This window comes from Vanessa tameamea, chromosome Z, assembly GCF_037043105.1.
Source record: "Vanessa tameamea isolate UH-Manoa-2023 chromosome Z, ilVanTame1 primary haplotype, whole genome shotgun sequence".
NCBI classification, from domain to species: Eukaryota; Metazoa; Arthropoda; class Insecta; order Lepidoptera; family Nymphalidae; genus Vanessa; species Vanessa tameamea.
The window spans coordinates 12686235-12705959 of NC_087341.1; the positions used below are offsets into that span (position 1 = coordinate 12686235).

General features: G+C 31.0%; 1 protein-coding gene across 10 annotated transcripts in view; it reads right to left on the reverse strand.

Moving 5' to 3' along the window:
* Window positions 1-19725, reverse strand: part of LOC113401481 (potassium voltage-gated channel protein Shaker) — a 347194-nt gene that overhangs the window by 76822 nt on the left and 250647 nt on the right. Inside the window, exon 2 of one of the 10 annotated variants that reach the window (XM_026641418.2) lies at window positions 11568-12038. The exons of the other annotated variants lie outside the window; for them this stretch is intronic. Coding sequence (XP_026497203.1) covers window positions 11568-11677 — 110 coding nt within the window. The 5' untranslated portion in view covers window positions 11678-12038. The remainder of the gene's footprint in view (window positions 1-11567; window positions 12039-19725) is intronic. 10 annotated transcript variants of the gene reach the window in all.

A 19725-nucleotide genomic window follows, 5' to 3' on the forward strand; every position in this document is an offset into this window, starting at 1 on the left:
TAATAATAACGAGGCAACTTAAACCAGACAGTTTTTAAAAATAAATTATTAAATTCCAAAAAATATATCACTGCTTTATAAGTATGGCTCAGATTTTACGCAATATAAACGTTTTTTTATTAACATTTCAGCATAAATATTATAATCCAAACAATTTTTCATACAAATTATCTTCCTAAATTAAAGTCTCTTAGGTGATTCCATTTTCAAAAAGCTATTATATATTTTAATCATTAAATAAGCCTAAATATTGACATATTTTTAACATTATTAAAGACTAATTTTCATACTAATCTTTCATTCACAATTTAATCCCATTTGAATATGAATTTTGAAAAAACTTTTGTGGTTTAATGTCCCTTTTTTCCTGCGTTTCATAAATACCCGTAGAAAATTTCATCCTTTTAGTTCCACCTGCTTAAGATGTGCGTTGTATGTCAGTAAACCATTTAATAACTTTGTTAAGTATATAATGTTATTGTAAATTTAAATTACAGATCATACAATTTTTCCCAAATATTGAAAAGATCAAAATATCGTCCGGAATTAGGTGCAATATTTGATATCCATCAGAATTTATACCAGTTTTAGCGGAGGTTTCATTGGAGGTAATTTCACATGTTAACCATCTTGTGAAGCGATCTAGAACAGTGACACAATACCGTTGTCCTTGGTATATGGGTATGGGATCAAGGGATAATATCCACACGGACGAAGGCAAATTGAGTTGATACGTCACGATTCAACATAGCATACTGACATGACAGTCATTTTCGTGATCACTCTCCGGGTTAAACGTATCTCATGATAGTTTGGCTGTAAGGCTAGTGCCGGTGTCACTGCGACTATACAGATTGTTGAAGATTTGCTTTCATAATGGCTTGGTCACAAAAGGACTTAGCGATGAGGTACTCATATCATATATTTCTACGCTACTATGCGGGATTTTGAGCTTCATAAGGCAAGCAGTTGTATAAAATCTTGGTCAGAACTTTGCGGTTTTTTTAGAAGGTTCAAAAAAAGAAACCCAATGATTGGAAAGAATTATGACCGTTCGTGATCGTAAAATTTTAGAACTAATTTCTAGCTCACGTCGTTAATAATTTTATCCTATTATTTCTACTAAGTAATTTCATTTAAATTTCAAATATCTTTATAACTTCATAATGATTGTTTCTTGCTACCTTGCTCTAAGACTTTGTTCACCGTTTTCGCCTTCTTTTTTGTATACTGTATTCGTGTACCTATGTATTTGTTGGCGATTTTTTTACTTTAATTATTTAATCATTCAAATTAAATCAATTGCAAATATTAACCGAGCGCTATGCAGTAATTATGTGGATACAATATAATGGCTATTATGATAATAATAGGTTATTATATTTTGTGATGTTATTTAATATCTTTAATCCTAAAACACCTACAATATTATCCAAAATTTATAGCCATACTGTAGCTAATATTTATTGAAAATCTGCAATTGAAGGTTATTATTTATGGACATCGAATAATTTTATATTAAATGCTTTAAATGGTATGTAATTGTTTCATTTCAATGGATAATGGGATAGATATATATATATATATATATATAATTTTATATATTATATATACAATTATAAAATTTACTATTATGCCGTGATATTCATATATATTTAAAATTTAAATTGTATTATATAATATATTAATAATAACCAACAAAGTTTACACAAGTACCAAACTAATATACATAATTATATATTTTATAACTTTGTCACGTTTTCTTTGTGTAAAAGTTTCATATTATACAGTTATAAACATAAAAGTGGTAAGGTTTCAAATAATTCAATTATTTTTCAATTAAATCGAAGGACAAGTTCATCTTTGAAAGGAGCACTTGGTAGGTAGGTCTGAGTCATTAAAATACTTTGTGGAAACAAATGCCCGCAGAGATTTATTTTAAAAGGCTAATCAGGTACGAATGGATCAGCAATTCTTTCAAATTTACCACAAGTTATAAATTTAACAAAGAGAAAAGATTTCGACCATGAAATGTGTAATTATTACAATGCTCTTTTTTACGTACATATTACGTTGCTTAGGTAACACAAGTTTAAAGTTATTTAATAATTCTTTATAATTTTATCAATATCGAAGTAAGTTCTTTATTTTAAATGTATAATTAATAAAAAAGTTAATTTTGCCTACAGTTCGTTTCATAAAAACTTACGAAAATATTGTGCGGTAACCTGTTGTAAATGTAAACCTATAATCCTTGTAACTTTTGGTTACCAATTTTTATGTTTTTAAGGATTATGCTGCTTATTACAGACTAGGGCTGTGTTAGTAATTAACCGACGAAAACAGAAGGAGGATGTTCTCAATTCGACTCGTATATATGTTTTTCGTAGATACAATTCTGAAAGTGGATTTCTTTTCAGTGAAGCGAAAACGACCCCATGGGCAGATAAGGGTTAAGAAATCGCAATACAACAGTGTGAAGGATTCGCTCCTTAATCCTTTTCCTTAATAGAAAAAAGGGACTTTAAAGAAACTTTTGGTTCATTTATTTGAATTCATTTGTTGATTAAGCTTTTGCAGAGACATTCGTATAATATAGAATGATCACCAGCTTATTGAGTTTTTGTACGTGTGCGCGAGTTTGAATGAAACTCTTTGAAAAAATACACCAATGGTCCGTAAATGTCTCATTGATAGGTCTTCTCCTTGACAAGATTTGAAGTTTATTTCACCACGATGCTCTAATTAAGGTTATCGGGTAAACATATTGCAGATTTTCATCCTACATAATGTTGGTGTTCTCTTGATGTTTTCCTTCAAAGGCGGGCAAGGTGATATTTTAAATGGAGTGGATATAATGTAATGTAATATTATTGGTCAAAGAGGTTGTGTAACAAAACTTCTGGTGAAAGTAGCCGATTTAATATTTCCATTTCAAACAGATATGGCTCCGAAATTCATAACTTTTGCAACTATTACTAACGAAGCTTTTAACTTCTAGTTTGATGTCAAACTGCGAAAAATTTTTCGATCATTAGCTACCTATTTGCTTGAATTTATAATTGTTATATATGAGAACATGGAGAATATTTAAATAATTATTAAATCACGGAGAAGTTATATTGAGGTTAGGTATATAATATATATAAGACTTTTTTATCTTTTTTATCTGTGATATAAGAGATAATTTGCAACGCATGCTGAACATTGACTTGTGTACTTATATCAGATAATATTATAAAAAGATAATTTTAATTTCTTTCTAAGATTCTTCGGATTCTCGGAGCTTTAATTTATATATCTTTCATCATTTTTAATATAGTAGCTTTAGGGTGGGTTCTTTTTGAGATATATCCTACTATGTCAACATAATCGGTCTGGGTGATTTCCAAATGAACGTTGCCAAAGCAAAACTGCAGATGAACACTTTTCTCGAAGAATGTTAGACTTCCAAGCATCTTTACTGTAAACACAATTAACTTTTAGGTTTAAAAAAATATATAGGATAGAGGATACATTTTAGAATTACAATTTTATATCAATGAAGAACATTTTAAAATGTTAAATAAAGTAAGTAATTTAAGTTTAAATTAGTATAATGTTATATCTTTTCTTATTGTTAAGCGGCGTACCTAGTTTAGGGTGTCGAGGTATCTTTGAAAGTAAGCACCACACCTAATTTAACAAACAACTTTCATTATAAAAATTATTCATTTTTTATTGCTTATAAAAAGTTATAAATGATCACTTTTTGTTTTTAAATTTGGGAGGTATAAAATAATCGGTTCATAATGAATGTAGGCTACGTGGTAGGGCTCTCTGCAAGTCCGTCTAGATACCACCACGTCCGTACCACCAAGTCATCAGATATACTACCGCCAAGCGGCGGCTTAGTATTATTGTGTTCTGGTTTGAAGGACGAGTAACTACTGATACAAGGGACATAACATCGCTATTGATTGCTCCCACATTGGCGATGTAAACTCACTACCTATCACTTACCTTCTGGTGTCCATTTACCCGTTCTCTAACCAACGATACGTTAAAGAAAACAGTAATCTTAAAATAGCACGACACTGTTATCATTTTCTTGTCTCATATAGTATTTAAATTTGTTTAAAAATTCAAATTTGTGGAAATCTAAAAAACGTGGTCGCGAATAATGGAAAATGACAAAAATTAAAGTTTGCTCTCGCTGTACTTGCTGCGGTTCTGAAACAAATGGTGTAAATTTCTCGCGTTCATGTCGTCTTACGTATTGCTTTCTGAAGATTTCCACACATACTTACGTCATGATGAACGGCAGAGTGACCACGAATATATATAGTGACAAATCGCACGTACATTTTGCTTATGTTTTAACCACGATTATCTGCTTTTTATTTATTCTGTTTCTTTAACAGAGTTTCATCCGCAGTAGTCACAAGCTGACTGATTAGATTTTTTTTATTTTGCAAAATAAAAGCGTGAACGATCGTCACTCACAAATGATCATTTAGAATAATACCAAATTAGTATATAAAAAATATATGAAATATGTTAATTTGGTATATGTACCGTGTGTATGCATTTAGTAAAAATCGGTTATTTTAATATTACAAACAGACACTCCAATTTTATTATTGTAGTATGTATAGATTATTGTTATTGTTCTCTTTATGATCGTGTATTTTGTATCTTTTGTAAATTGATGTTAAGATTTTAATATTATTTTGCAGCCAACTTTAAAAGAACATAATCAGTGGGCGAGTGGCTGTTGTTTACAGATTGCTTTCGAAAGTCTTGTCCACGCTCATTCTTACATAATCCGAGCTACATTTTATATAATATTTTATCTTGAATTACTAAAGTTTTCGTCGGAAAGTTGACAAAATGTCACGATGTTGTTGTTATTCCGAAATTTTATTGTATCAATTTAGGTGTTTTATTTGACTTATAAAATAATTTTAATAATTCTTATCAATAAGGCCTTAATACGATTATCATGGTATAGAATTAATCAGCTATGTTTCATTGGGTATATTTCGAGTTTGTATAGTATTAGGATGTAAAACGATTGTATATTTTAATCAATTTGATTACGAACGCTTTGATTCTCTTCGCTTTGAGTCTTCACCTGATGGTTTATAAGGCCAAGAAATGTATTCATTACTAGAATAGTTTCCATTCTATTAATTCAATTTCCCTAATCACCATAGAAATGTTGTTCGTACCTTTGGTGTATCTTTTCATTATTTCATCGAATTTTGTAGTTCGGCGTTTTCGGTTATATTCGGCATTGAAATTTCTGGATTGTGAATATGATTGTTGTATACCAGTTGTCTTACTTATATAATTGCTCTAAGTGGGATTCGGGATTAGTAGCCTAATTTGGATGGTAATTAGTAACAGCTTGTATATATAGTATCAGACTGCTGTCAGAAATATGTACCTACTTTAAAAGCTAGCTCAAGCTAGATTTATGATACCTAAAATTAACTGACATATGTATTACAAGTTTTTATGTGATATTGTATTATTTGACATCAAAAGTAAGAGACTATCATGATTAAGCAAATATAATAAATTGTTTCGTCAAAATGACTTCATATCTATCTCCAAATGTTTGTCAGTTCAGGAAATTATTAAAACTATTTCGCAAATACCAAATACGTGATATTATACAATAGACAATTGTATAGTCGTCTTCAGATTATCTTGTATCAAAGTCGTTATAAATGTTCCATGAAGTTAGTAATGTACGAATTTTAGTAACAGCTTCATCAAAATATGTTTCATAAGAGGTACAATATATTCACAAAGTTTTACGCAAGAATATTGTAAAGAATGACGTAACTCTGCTTAATTTCAATATTATCGTACATATCGTACACACTTCTTGGTTACAAAGTAATATAAACATAAAAAAAAAATCCATTACCTTATTTTTGTTTGTATGTTATGCGTTCGTGTATCGATTAGCTAATTTTGTTGTTTTCTATACTATTACTACCCTGTGCGTGTTACTGTTTGACATAAAACCATCATTGTACAATAAGTGACGTGTGAGTCGTATCGAGATAATTATTTCACTTGCAACGCAACCCTGTATCAATAATCTTTACCATTTATTAGTTCATTATTAAAATTACATCAATAGTACTTCATTAATTTCATGATTTCATATATATTTTGTTAATTTCATGATGACTATGCCAATTAAAAAATTTACTTTAGAAGTTAGTTTTGTTTTCATCTAGTTGCTTTATTAATTATTTCTTTTTGAAACACTATATTTTTGTCTCCACAAGATGACTAGTTTGAAAGATCACAGTTTTAACTGCGTTCAAACTTTTAAAAGAACAGTTGAGACAAAAGTTAAAACAAACGGATCTCACGATTTATTGTGTAATGTTATATTATTCTTATTATTATATGTGGAGATCAAAGGCCATTTGCAAATGTAGAGACAAAAAAATAGGTGCCGAAAGGTACGACGGCCTCATTGTTTCTCATCATGCTATAATGCCTAGCTTAGAAAGTCTCAGATCTCGAATGTTATTGGGTTTTTCTGATGAAACATTCTCACTAGCATCCTGGAGTCTAGATATTGGCAGAGTTTAAATTCCAGTGCGCATAAAGCTGTTGTTATCATCTGAATTATGTCCAATTTGCCATTCCATTCATTAATATTCATTCAAATAAGAGTGAAGGAAAAAGAGTGCCTGTATTAGTGTATTACATTTAGGCACTATAATATACAATTTGCTAGTCTCTCTCGAAAATATCTGCGGTGGCCGAAATCATACTCATTAGCAACTAATAGTAATTCAATAGGAAACATACATAACAGTGTCAGAGTACTGCAGTACAATTTCTACTTTAAGCGTTAAATTACAGGCGTACGTTAAAAGCGATTGATACGTACGCGAACATTTGTATGTGTATTACAATGAATTAGCTATTTACGTCGAGCTAGGCAACTCGCAATGACATGATACCAACGATGTATCCTGTTACATTACGCAAGAGGTAAGCACTGGTTTGTTACAAGTACTTCTCATAATTTCTTCTAGTAAAAGTATCATTGTTTGAAGTTGTTACATTATAAAAGTTAGTTTTAATGTTTTGATATATTCAATACTGCACTTTGCTTGCAGCTTGTTACTAAGCTTGTCAACGCTTGATTTTATTTAGTACGTTTTCCATCCAAGTGTTGTATCCACTAAAAGCTGTATTTATATATTTTGTTTAGGAGTTATCAGTGAAGCAATTCTGTGTTTTCTTTTTTAGATTGTCAAATTAACGATGACAGAAAGAAACTTTATTAGTCAGGCCCACTCGTCTGTTTTACATTAGAATGCTTCCATAAATATTGCTATTTTAGGGATGGTGGACATTATCGAATTAAGTATCATACATTAATTGATTATAGGAATCATTTTTATCACTGGATAATTTACTTTATTAGAGACACAATTTATTATTTTTATTACAACGATGATTTAGCGAATTACATATATTTTTTATTGTTTTTAAATTTCTATTTCAATTAATTTAAGCAATTGTTATAAAAAAGTTAATTATAATTATTATTAATTATAATTTAATATATAAACACAATATGTGTCGTATAGGACACAAATTATCATAAACAAGTTTAATCGAATTTCTCGCAATCTCATAATACACTGGATTCTATGCGGTTGCACGTTACAGTTAAACTGTAATTACGATTGCTTTCCTAGATTTTAACATTATAAATATTAGGATAGAAATACTAAAAATAAAACAGAAATGTCATCGCCTCTCGTTTGACATTTTAATGTTCATTTAGCCGCAATGTTTACGGGCATGAATGTCAATTGGTTTAATTCGAATATAAGTTAAATTAACTTGTTTATAATTTGATTTGTATATTTATTCATAATATCATGCACGTCTCATTATGATTTTGTTATATTTGTCTGACAGTAAATGGCTTTATTCTAAATTACCTTCGCCTATAAACATTGCCGTTGAAAGAGATATAAATAGCTCATTACTCCCATGTCACTCACCACGGAATAGTTGTTTTGACCTTTGCATCTGTAAGCTCATTGGTTCATTCACCTTTTAAGCTGGAATATGGAAATAAAACATTGTTGTTTAGCGGTAGAGTGAGTTATGAGTAGGTGATTTATATTATTTTTTAATAAGGGATGGTTATTATTTCTTACAGCGCCAATGTCTATGGGCGTTGGTGACCACTCACTATCAATTTGTACATTTGGTCGTACACCTGCGTTTAAAATAAAAAAGATATAAACTTGGAGTTTTAAAATTTTGCTATATATGTACAGGCATTGGAGCTGCTTGATGGAATAAATCCCAAGCTATCTCCTTTAGGAGTAAAGAGACCAGTAATTAATGAATGCAAATGATCGACTACTTCGTTCGTCTAGTGGCCACTTCATCGGGCTTCAGATCCCGAGGTTCTAAATTCATACTCAATGTCATTCCATTAAAAAGTTATTGAGGCAGAAGTTTGGAAGTTGACAGTGTTAAGAATGTTGAACACTCTTCGGTCGTGTCCGATTGCCGTCTCATCGAATTTTGAGAATGAGTTAGTAAGTGCATTAGTTTTCTCACACACTTGAGCATTAAAGTATATCCTGTTAGCTATCCTTCTTTGAGAAAGGCCACTTTAACCGAAACATGCCAGGATTACGTCATCATCGTCATTACTATATCTTTTTAAATAAATAATAAATTAAAATGAGTTATTTTTTTCAATAATGAAAAATTGCATAATGGAAAATATATTAATTTTTATTCCAATAAATGAATGGTCTTAAAAGACGTATAACTTTACACCAAAGTATAACTAACAGTGCATTTCAATAGTAGCGTAGCTTTTCCTAATGTACGTAACGATTTTCATGTTATTGGCGATTAATGCGGTGAAAAAGTAACCATTTTCCATGTAAAGTAATATAAACGTCTAGACATTTAGTGAACCGGCCATATTTGTTAACCAGCTGCGACATATAGCTGTGGACTGTATCTACAACATATGCAAATAGCTGTCATAAAACAGGCCCCGTAATATGAATGTGTACGGTTTTTTTTTGCACCGAGTTACGTTTACCAGTAGAATTCGCTGCGACTGTATGAAAACGTTTCAATAAATATGGATATTATTTTTCAATGTTAAGTGAATAAATATTTTATAAAAAAATAGAATTATTTATTTAGTCAAGATTCGTTATATCTTACATAGAGTGGACTGGATATCATAGTAGGCTCGATCATAGAGCACGGATTGAAACCGATATTTAATTTATGTTCATTTCATACTTAGTGGTAAGGAGAAATTCTGACACATGAATAATCGCAGTTTATAAATCAATTTTTGACATATAGGAAGTACTAATATCACGGCAGACGTTTTTCCGCTTGTATATAATAATTGTCGTTGTAATCGTTTTAACGGTTTAGGTCCTGAACTGATTTGACTGACATTTATGCTAATTATTATGGTGATTGGTGAAACAATATTGAAGTCTATTTATCTCAAATAGACTTCAATATTTAGAATCCATTTATATATATATATGCATTATTTTATAAGATGGGCCTGCATAAAGCCTTATCACCAAATAATAGCATTTTCAATAAACTAAAATTGTCGAAACGAATTACTATTAACAATTTTTATTTTCTGGAGTGAGTTGAAGTGGGTTTTAAAACGGATCCGCTCAAACGGATTAAGATAAGGGGTATGTTAAGAAAAATCTAATTTACGCTCTCCCGATGTCGTTGAGCCGAGATGGTCCAGTGGTTAGAATGCCTGTATCTTAACCGATGATTGCGGGTTGAAACCCAGAAAAAAACCGCTAATTTTTCCTGTGCTTAATTAAAAAAAAGAATTAATCTCGTGTGAAGGAAAAAGCTGGGATAATCCCTTTTCTCCTTTTGAGTTTATTCCACAACGCTCCTCCGATGCGGCTTGGTGGATAAACATGTAACAGATTTTCAGTCACACATATAGATACAAGTTTCCTCACAATGTTTTCCGTAAACACTGAATATGAGATACATTATAAACACCAATGAATTTTATGAAAACTCTTTGACGCTTGTCCGTACTTGAACCCAAAATATATGGTTAATGGTCGTGTGTTCTCACCACCGTACCATACTGTCTTGGTTTTTTAAATAACTTTTTACTAACGTTTAAATTTAGTATACTATAAGTAGTAAAGTTTTAAACTACGATTAACTACTTGAAGAACTCTGAGATACCCATTTCTTTACCTCTGATAAGGTTTTAGTTGTTTTATCTATTTTGTTATCTCTACTCTTATTTTTAGATATTAATATTATATTTAGTTTTAGATAAGAAGATTTTATTATGTCGTTTTTTATTTTTCGTATATGTTCATATCACATTTCGTATATGCACAGTGTGTTATTAGGTTATTAAAAAAATGTAAACATATGAATATTTTATTCAGGTATTTTGATAAGGTTATAATGTTTTAGGATCAGGAATACCCGAAGTATTTCGTCTGTAAGATTTTTGTGCTTTATATATTTATGTATCGCACAAATTCTTGACATTCCTGTGTACAACTACTGTCTTGACCTAGTTTGCCGAATTTAAAACGAATATACAGCTTCATTCTAAGGTTACATCAAGACCTGTAATCGATATTGTTTTTAACAATCTATATATAATATATGAAAAAAAAAAACGGTCTTCCATATAAAACGAGACTGCTGCTTTTATTCAAATCAAAAATATTTTAAATAAGGTAATTAATTTTCTTTTCTATAATCATTGGAATACTCATTTAGATTATACGTATTTCATGCAAATAAACAGAAAATTGAATATATTTTATAGTAAACAAATGATATTACTTTTATAATCCTGAATAAAGATTAAATAAATATAGTCGATGTGGCAACACGACATTTATATTCAAAATCAGTTCTTTAAAATTTCAATTGAGATAAATGTTAAAAATAGAGCTCTTCAGCGGTTTCGGTTATATGGCGGAGGCGTCTTTAAGATACCGTTAGAGCATTATGCAGGAATCTAGACTTGTATTTCGAGATATCGAGTTAGGGACTGTCGACAAAGTAATACGACATTGACAGCTACTTCGATTTCAAATGAAATGGAACAGCTTAAATGAAAATTGACAGTTCAGTATTTGAAATGTAATACGGTAATTTAAGCGTTTTCGTAACGTTCAAAATTATTTCATATCGACAATGTTGTCGGATGTATATTTATAATATATATGTATTATTAGAGGTTTATATATTACGTATAAGAAGTGGATGAGATGTAAATTTAAACCGTCGCTTACATGTCATCTCTTTCATTTAATAATCCTACTAATGTCATAAATATGTGCGAAACCAGACTATTACTACTATTGAACACCTAACATCCCTCCCTCTTCTCACACACAGACAACGCTGTGGGCGGAAACTAGATGTATAACTAAAAATATATTAAGTAATAGTAATTTATTAGGCCGTTTCTGTAAATAAATACAATTGTCATGAGATGAAAGATTTAAAGCACTTACGCCTCAGTGTTGTCATCCCTGGACTCGGAGCGTTCGGCGTTGGCTTGGCCGCGCCGATGTCGTCCGCGCTGCTCGTCTCCCAGTCCATAAAGGCCGGCGACGGCCGCCATTCTGGCGTTCGTTCACACCATACCACAACAATCACAGGCCCATAGTCATCAAAACACCACCGGAAGACAGAACCAGAACCACGGCGATCATATTCATGTCTTCACGTAAGATATCACGTAATGTCCCCGCATGAGTGTCCTTAAGTTTATAAACTACGTTAAATCTTTACCTAATATGAAAAATTTGGACGCGTTCATTGGTACAGTACGTGCTAATCATCACAATTGAATTATTGTAACTCGTCATAAGTCATTTAGTATTATTAAGCTTTCATTGTTATTATGTTAATGTTGCGTTGGCCACGTGTCATTCATATATCTCGCGCTCGCGATCTTCTCGTTTTTTATGTGGCAACTGCATCTGTCAATTTAAAATGATTTACATTCATTTGAATATGATACTGAATGCTATTAATCATACGATACTGTCAAAAGTGGTTGTTCCCGTGCGTATCCGATTTTTGGAGTTTCACAATTTAAAATTAAAATGACGTATTTTATTATGACAATTTAATTAGTCTTTTACATTCGAAGCAATTTTAAAATTCAGTTGTTTTTCAATTATCTTATATTAAAATATTATATAATTCAAGCAATATCTCCTAGACGTCAGTTGCAGTAAGAAAATTAATTACAACTCTGTCCGGAGCGACGCGTCAGCGCAAAATATTTGACTTCCAAGTGCAATTAGCTTTTTAAAATCGTTTTCTTCAATTTGTTAAGTAATTATTCATGTATTTTAAATTTTTTTTTCGATATTATTATTTATTATTGTTCAGCTTGTTACAGAATATTCTGTAATGTCCATTAAGTGCAATAATAGAATTCGATCTCTCGACAAATACTTTAATTATATTGATTGAGTGTTATCTTATTTTTTAATTTGTGAACATAAATCTAGATTTAGACATAGAAGTAATCGAATGATCTTATCATGATATATGACAAAACATAAAACAAAGACTCAGTCAACCGAGCTCAAATACGAGAATCAAATCTGCAAGATTGTAAGAAAATGTTTGTAGTAATATATCATTAAATATTTATGTAGAAATAGCTTTATTTATTGATTGTTAAAAATCATGTTCAAAATGCAATCAATGATTAAAAAATTTCGCAATAAGTTAAATATGTAGCAATGTTTTCAGTGATTTAAATTGAATGCGGTATAAACGTAGCGGCGTGGTTTTATTAAAGCAAGTGAAATAAATGGCGTCCAATCGACGATGCGGCCGAGGGCGGCTGAAAATCGTGATTTATTTACATCCTACAAGAGAAAACGATCACTATGGTGCTTTACTGATGTACGAGTTCATTTATATGAGATTGTTGAAAATTTATTTAGTGTCGCTTACAATTAACACGAGTGCGAACATCAAAGTGTAAACACACTCCGGCGCTCGCATTGTTTGAATAAAAATGGTTAATACCTATGTATGTATATTTTTTAATTCCATTCTGGAGATCTTGAAAACTTAATTTATTATTAGTAAAAAATAATATTCTACTATGCTATTGTTAAGCATAATATTTACGGGACGTCGCAGATTTATTTCATGTTTAGTAAATAATATATATATATATATATATAATAATACGATTGTACATTGTTGCATAAATAATTGTTATGAAAGTCGTTAAAAAGATTTACTAAAAATATTCAACGAGTTTAAAAAAATTATAATTTGTAACTATTAATCGGTTTAGTTAAATAGTCCATAGAATAATTAGTACAATACGATGCATGTTTTCTCGGTCGTAAAACAAATCATAAGTGCAATTAAGCTGAGTTGCCGATATAAACTTTACAGCTTGACGTGTAGTGTCGTTGAAATTCGCTGTTTTTATGATATGGGTTGGCGGACGGGCAAATGGCTCGCTTAACAGTAATTGGTCAACACCGCCAAATAGAAATCAGCGCTTTAATAAATACCATTCCTCATATCGCCGATGTGCCGCCAATATGTCGCCTTGGAAACTAAGATGTCATGTCCCTTGTGCCTGTTACACTGACTCAGTCACCGTTAAAATGGGACCACACCAATACAATGTATTGCTATTTGGCGGCGTAATATCTTATGAGTAGCTGGTACCCGACAGGTCTGCACAAAGCTCTACCACCAAATAAATATAAAGGTTACAACGTGAAAAAAATTTTGTAAGGGAATCCCCCCTACTATGTAAGTAAGATGTAATAGACTTTTGTCCGTTCAGTTAAATGAGATTTATAGTTAGGACGCTTTTTGTTTTTGAAGGAGGCCAAATGTCGTATTTATGAGTGATTTTTTGATCGACCGTGAGACACTTAACGTGGTACTGCATTGATTCTTTTGACTTGGCATTGACACTTAACCATAGGAGAACGTATTCGTACAGCCTTGGTGATATTTCGGCTGAAATTATAATGCCAATGATTAACTCTTTTGTGAAATTGAGAGAATCAATAAAAAGATAATTAATAATAGGTTTGGCTCAATGTCATAAAGGCTTATGTCAATAGAAGTTACAGGATTACAATTGATAATTGGTTATGTTTGTACCATCAAATATGTTTCTAGATATTTTTAGAAGTTTATTTAATGAGTTTCGAAGATATCTAACGTTGAAATAACTAATCCGCGAAGATCCAATTACACATTTCTCAAGGGACGCGCGATGCAATTTATTGAAAATTTCAACTTATAAGTTCTCATACTACTTACTAAATTTCAACTCCATCGATTTCCGGACTGACGCGACAGGGCGGACCCTTATATTTGTCAATTTGTCACAGACCACGTATGGAATCCATTTTCTTTTAAGTGAAAGCGGATGATTACTCTTTAAATTATGTAATAATATAAAGTAAATAGTAAAACCTGTAAACGTGTGCTCGACAAAGCATTCCTCTCCTCTTGAGAAGTTTCGGATTTATCACAGTACTTCAAAATATGCTTAGATTTAGAGGACTGCTGAGTTTTTAATTTGTGTTTTTATTTCGTGAGATCTCACGTTCGGGGGTGAAGGAAAATATCATGAGGAAATCTGCATATATTCGATTTAGTTCGGCCATTCACTTGCCGCAATAGAGTAGTGCGGTAGCGTAACTTCCAAACCTTCTCGTTAAATAAAAAGGCTTTAAACCCAGTAGTTGTATTAAGTGACTGGTAACTTTAGTTTTTACCTTAAATAAATTAAGGTTGTAGGTCTTTGTACAAACCCATCTGAATAGGTACCACCTAAGCATCGTATATTCTACCGCGAAGCAGCAATAACCTCTCGGTTCCTAAGGTTGGTGGATTGGTTATGTAAGAAATGGCTAAAATTTCTTATGGACAATGTTGACCACTGACCACCAAATGAGCCATTTGCTAGTCCGTCTACCGATGCCGGAAATATATATAGTTATATAGTTTTTGTTGCGTTCACGAAACAAAGATTTTCCATAAATTAAATTAAATATTTTCATCATAAAAACATAAGTGGTTTAGTGCACTTGTAAAGCTTTCGCACCTATGTCTTCGAGACATGGCCCACATTGAGGTGTTAATCCAATATAAATAAAAAGTAACCTCCTAGAGTGATATGACCTAGTTGAATCTATTACCATAATCTGTTTCATAGGATTCAATATGAAAATAGATTTGTGAGAATAGATTAATGTATTATAAAATTATCTGAATCTGAGGGACTGATTATGTCATATAATTTTGTTAAAAAATATGTTTGGGAACTAGTAGTAGCTACTGAATTTCTTGTCAGTAGTTTTCGGTAGAATACATTTCATATAGTAAATTTTATGAGTGTAATTGAATCAAATTACCATTTTTATTTTGATATTGATATCATCTGAAAAAAGAAATATAAATTTATTCACGTAAAAGCGAAATATGAAAATAGTTGTCTACCCACGAGTGCTGTTAGAAAACACAAAGATGCGAAGTATAGCAATGTTCTGTTTTTGAAATTATACTGATTTGGAAAAACTGTTACGATTCATAAATTTTATGTACTCAAATGTCGTCTCACATTTTCGTGAAAAGAATTTTTTGTGTTTTTTTTCATCGCTTTCGTTCCGTTTCCGATATATATTCTACGTTGAACTACGCCTAGGTGACATTGGTGAGATTTATTTCACTTGGCACAACCAAAAGCCATTAAGAAAAGACTTAAATTGAATTATAACTATCTAGTACTACTTAAGAATAAAAATGTCAAGAAAACAAATAAATACCTTTAATTTAAATTCTTATCTATACTGGATAAGATATTAAGTACAGTGTGACGAAATTAGTATTGAAATTCTAGTGAAATGGTTTCTAGAAGAGTTATGTAGGGAACTTAACACTAATTCTAGGCACAAATTTGCATTAATTTCATTGCTAAAACTACGTTTAAATAAACACCCGTTTCTAAAGTCTTGTTTGTAGAACGTTGAAACTGTCTGCGTATAATCGGTTTTAGCGAGTTTTAATTAACCCAAGCATAATTCACTTAAGTGATTATTCGTTTGAAATTTATATTAAAAGTTATGCATTTATATTATCTGTGATCTCCATCTCTAGATATGTGATTTAATTTAATTTAATTAGGGATTGCATAAAATACATATTAAAAATAACTTAATTATTTACCAAAACAATACTATATTAACTTACAATTTAAAAAAAATGTTAAAATAGTTTCAGATGTAAAAATATATTATGCCGAACGTGTTAACTGTTTATAATATTTTGGGTTTAATGACCTTTTGCGCAAGTCGCAATGGAAATTCTACGCACTACATTGCCTTATTACGGTTACAATACGTGTACGTATTTAGTAATTATTTGTATTTGCATGTTCAATATAAACTGGCTGGATAACGTCAGAGTAGCAAAACAAAAAATCCATTGAGCCACTAGATTAATCATTTATATTTCAATATCTTAGTGATATTCGACCTTTTGAATTTGTATTCAATTACACATTTTTTTTTACTTGACATATTTTTAATAATAGCTAAACCTGCGGCTTTTTAAAACATTACCCAGCGTACAAACAATCACCCCAATTTTATCCCCTTATGGGGTAAATTAAAAAAGCCTATATCTTTCTCAAGGATTCGAACTATCTCCATGCCAAATTTTATATAAATCGGTTCAGCGGTTTAAAAGTGAAGAGGCAACAGACAAAGTTCCCGCAGTTATATTATTAGTGAAGGTATAGATTTACGAAATTCATAATTAACCCGAATGAAGGATTTGCAATAATAGAAGTATTGTACTGTGAAGAACATCACGTTTTACGAATTTTATGTAACATAATTCCTTTCGTTGTTGTTCTTAAATTTTGTTTACTTTATTAGTACGTATAAAAATGAATCCTTCACGTAAAATACTGTATTGACTTTATGATTTCATAAAAATAACCAATAATTTTTCGAGTTTTTTCTATTTGCTCATATTATTGTTGTGTACATTATTTCTGTTTTGCATACCCCTAAACTTAATTTATCAATACAATTATGATGTATTTTTATAATTTTGTACATACATTTTTATAACAATTGTTTTTGTATATGTATTTTATGTATAAGATTCATTGAATTAATTAACGGATTATGTAATTGTTATTTGCGAAAGAGCTAACTGCTGAGATATTTGTCGATTATTTTCAATGTAAATAATGAATCAGTATTTCCTTTGAATTTTATTAAATCTTGTAAAATTATGATAAAATAGTAGGAATAGTACTGATGTGTTTTGATTTAACATATACACACAGGATTCTTAACATGATTCGGCTAACTAAATAAGTAAGCCGAATGGCGATAAAAGTAATTAAGAACTCTTGCAGTGGCAAGTTTTTGAATGACTACTTACTGTCAAATTACTTGTTCACTCTGTATTCAATCCTAAATTAAAAAAAAAAAAAACAGTATATGTATGTTTTGTTTTGAGTGTTTTGCGTATTCTAACAGATGTTATCTAACAAGACTAAAAGTAGAACAGTAAGTCAGAAAGTGTTGCCTCAGTGGCAACTTTACAAAACGGACAGCGACAAGTTTGTAGCGAAATACGCTAAACCGTTTTGTAATAGTGGAAAACAATTGTAACAAAGAAAATGCTCGCGTCATACGCTTACGTTTTGCTACATGTAAATGATACTGTCACGAGGTACTCCCGTTCATGTACTGAACATAGGATAAAATACTGAAAACATTTCAAAAATGTTTTCAGACAGATTATCAAATTACCCACGTGAAAGAATGGCTCCATTGTTACCAGACATTAAAATGCACAGCGATAACTGCTCGGTTAATGTGTATTACTTAAAATGTATTTCGTTTAGTTAGATCGAAGTATTAGTATATAATTGTCGTCAACATGTAGTTTTTTCAATTGTGCGTGCTAAACACAGATGCGCTCTTTATTTCCCCATTATCATAACCCAATAGGACCACAACTCGAACATGATTGGACAGAGTTCATAGGACCAATGGATGTAAGTGTCTCAGCACGGGAATATTGATACTGCTAAAATTAAAATTTGGGGCTGTTACAGACAAAATAATGTTGACGAAAAAATCATAAATTTTATTGTCCCAGCAGACTTGAAGCTAGGATATCTAGCCACTAGACCGACAAGGCCTATCATTCTTGAATCATATTCAATGTAAATAAAGCGATCATTATAAATTAAAAACCTATTAAAAACAAATTGATATGAGTTAAAAAATGAATGCTAAATTGATAGAAGTTTTAGGTAATCCAATCACGAAATAAAACCCATCCCAAGTCTATCGCAAGTTTTTAAAGTTCGAGGTTCAGTGTAATATCATTTGATAACAGATAGTCTGCAACCGATCTGTTGTATTTCACAGAACTTGGGAACTTCGCTGTTTGACTTGTTCAAAGGTTGTATCTTTCTTAACCATCATGCCTTCTTTGGGATTTCTCTTAAAACATTTTCACAACATAAATCCACTACAACCCACAGTGATTAACAAATTTATTTTTAAATTTTTTGCTGAAATTGTTATTACTGGTAGCTTATTTTATCTAGTAAATATGTAATTATAGATGTGGGCGTTCAGCGAAGATCTATTTACTCATCAAATTTATTAAACGTAGGAAGGTTATATTACGTTTATGAAGATTTCATTAAAATTGAGGAAGACTTCGACTTCAAATGGGATTTTTAAAATTTGTGATATTCTTAGATTTATTAATAAATACTGTTAAGGTAATAGGAAACTATAAGGTATCGATGAGATTGTTTTTAAGGAATATAAACCAAATAAAAACTTTGACAATCAATTAAAGTCATAGATTCCTTCCGACTGCATCTAAGAACCTTTAGGTAATGTAAGATTTCACACAGAATGTCGCATGATTGCGCCTGGAAAAACTGTTGTTCTTTGGGCATACATAGATGTTGGTTTAGAAATAGGGATGCTTTTTGATTACACAGATTTTCTTGTCCAAGCATTGACGCCAAGCCTAGCTACCGCTTCGCTACGCGCTATTAAGTAATTCCTATTGTTATCTCATTAGTAATATGGAAGAGGCTACTTTTTGCGATTGTAGAGATTTCATATCTGGGGTAAGTGTGGCTGCACTGTTGTCAATCCTAACTAGAGGAATAGGTGGGTTTGTCCAATGAATTCCGATAGGTTGTTGACAATGATGAGTATCAATATTCTCATAACTTTTTATGTCATAAAGAATTATACGGCGCAGAAGCAAGCCGGTTGAGTGGTTAGAAGATTTGGAATTTTAACCTAGCTGACGGGTCGAGGCTCGGACAAATACTACTGAGTTTTCATTTTCATAGTTTGCTGTTGGTGAAATGTGGTGAATTAACTCCAAAACTTTTTTGATTTATGCGCCATTTTAGTTTTTTTTTTTTTTAACCCGTATAATTTCCTAACGTGGTGATGATATTAATAAAACAATCACATGAGGTACGTTTATTGTGTATTATATAAATATAATACACTAAACAATGTTTATTTTTATAGCTTCTTTAATAAAATAAGCAAATAATTCGTACAGCAAAGAAAATTTCCTGCATACTCATGTGTA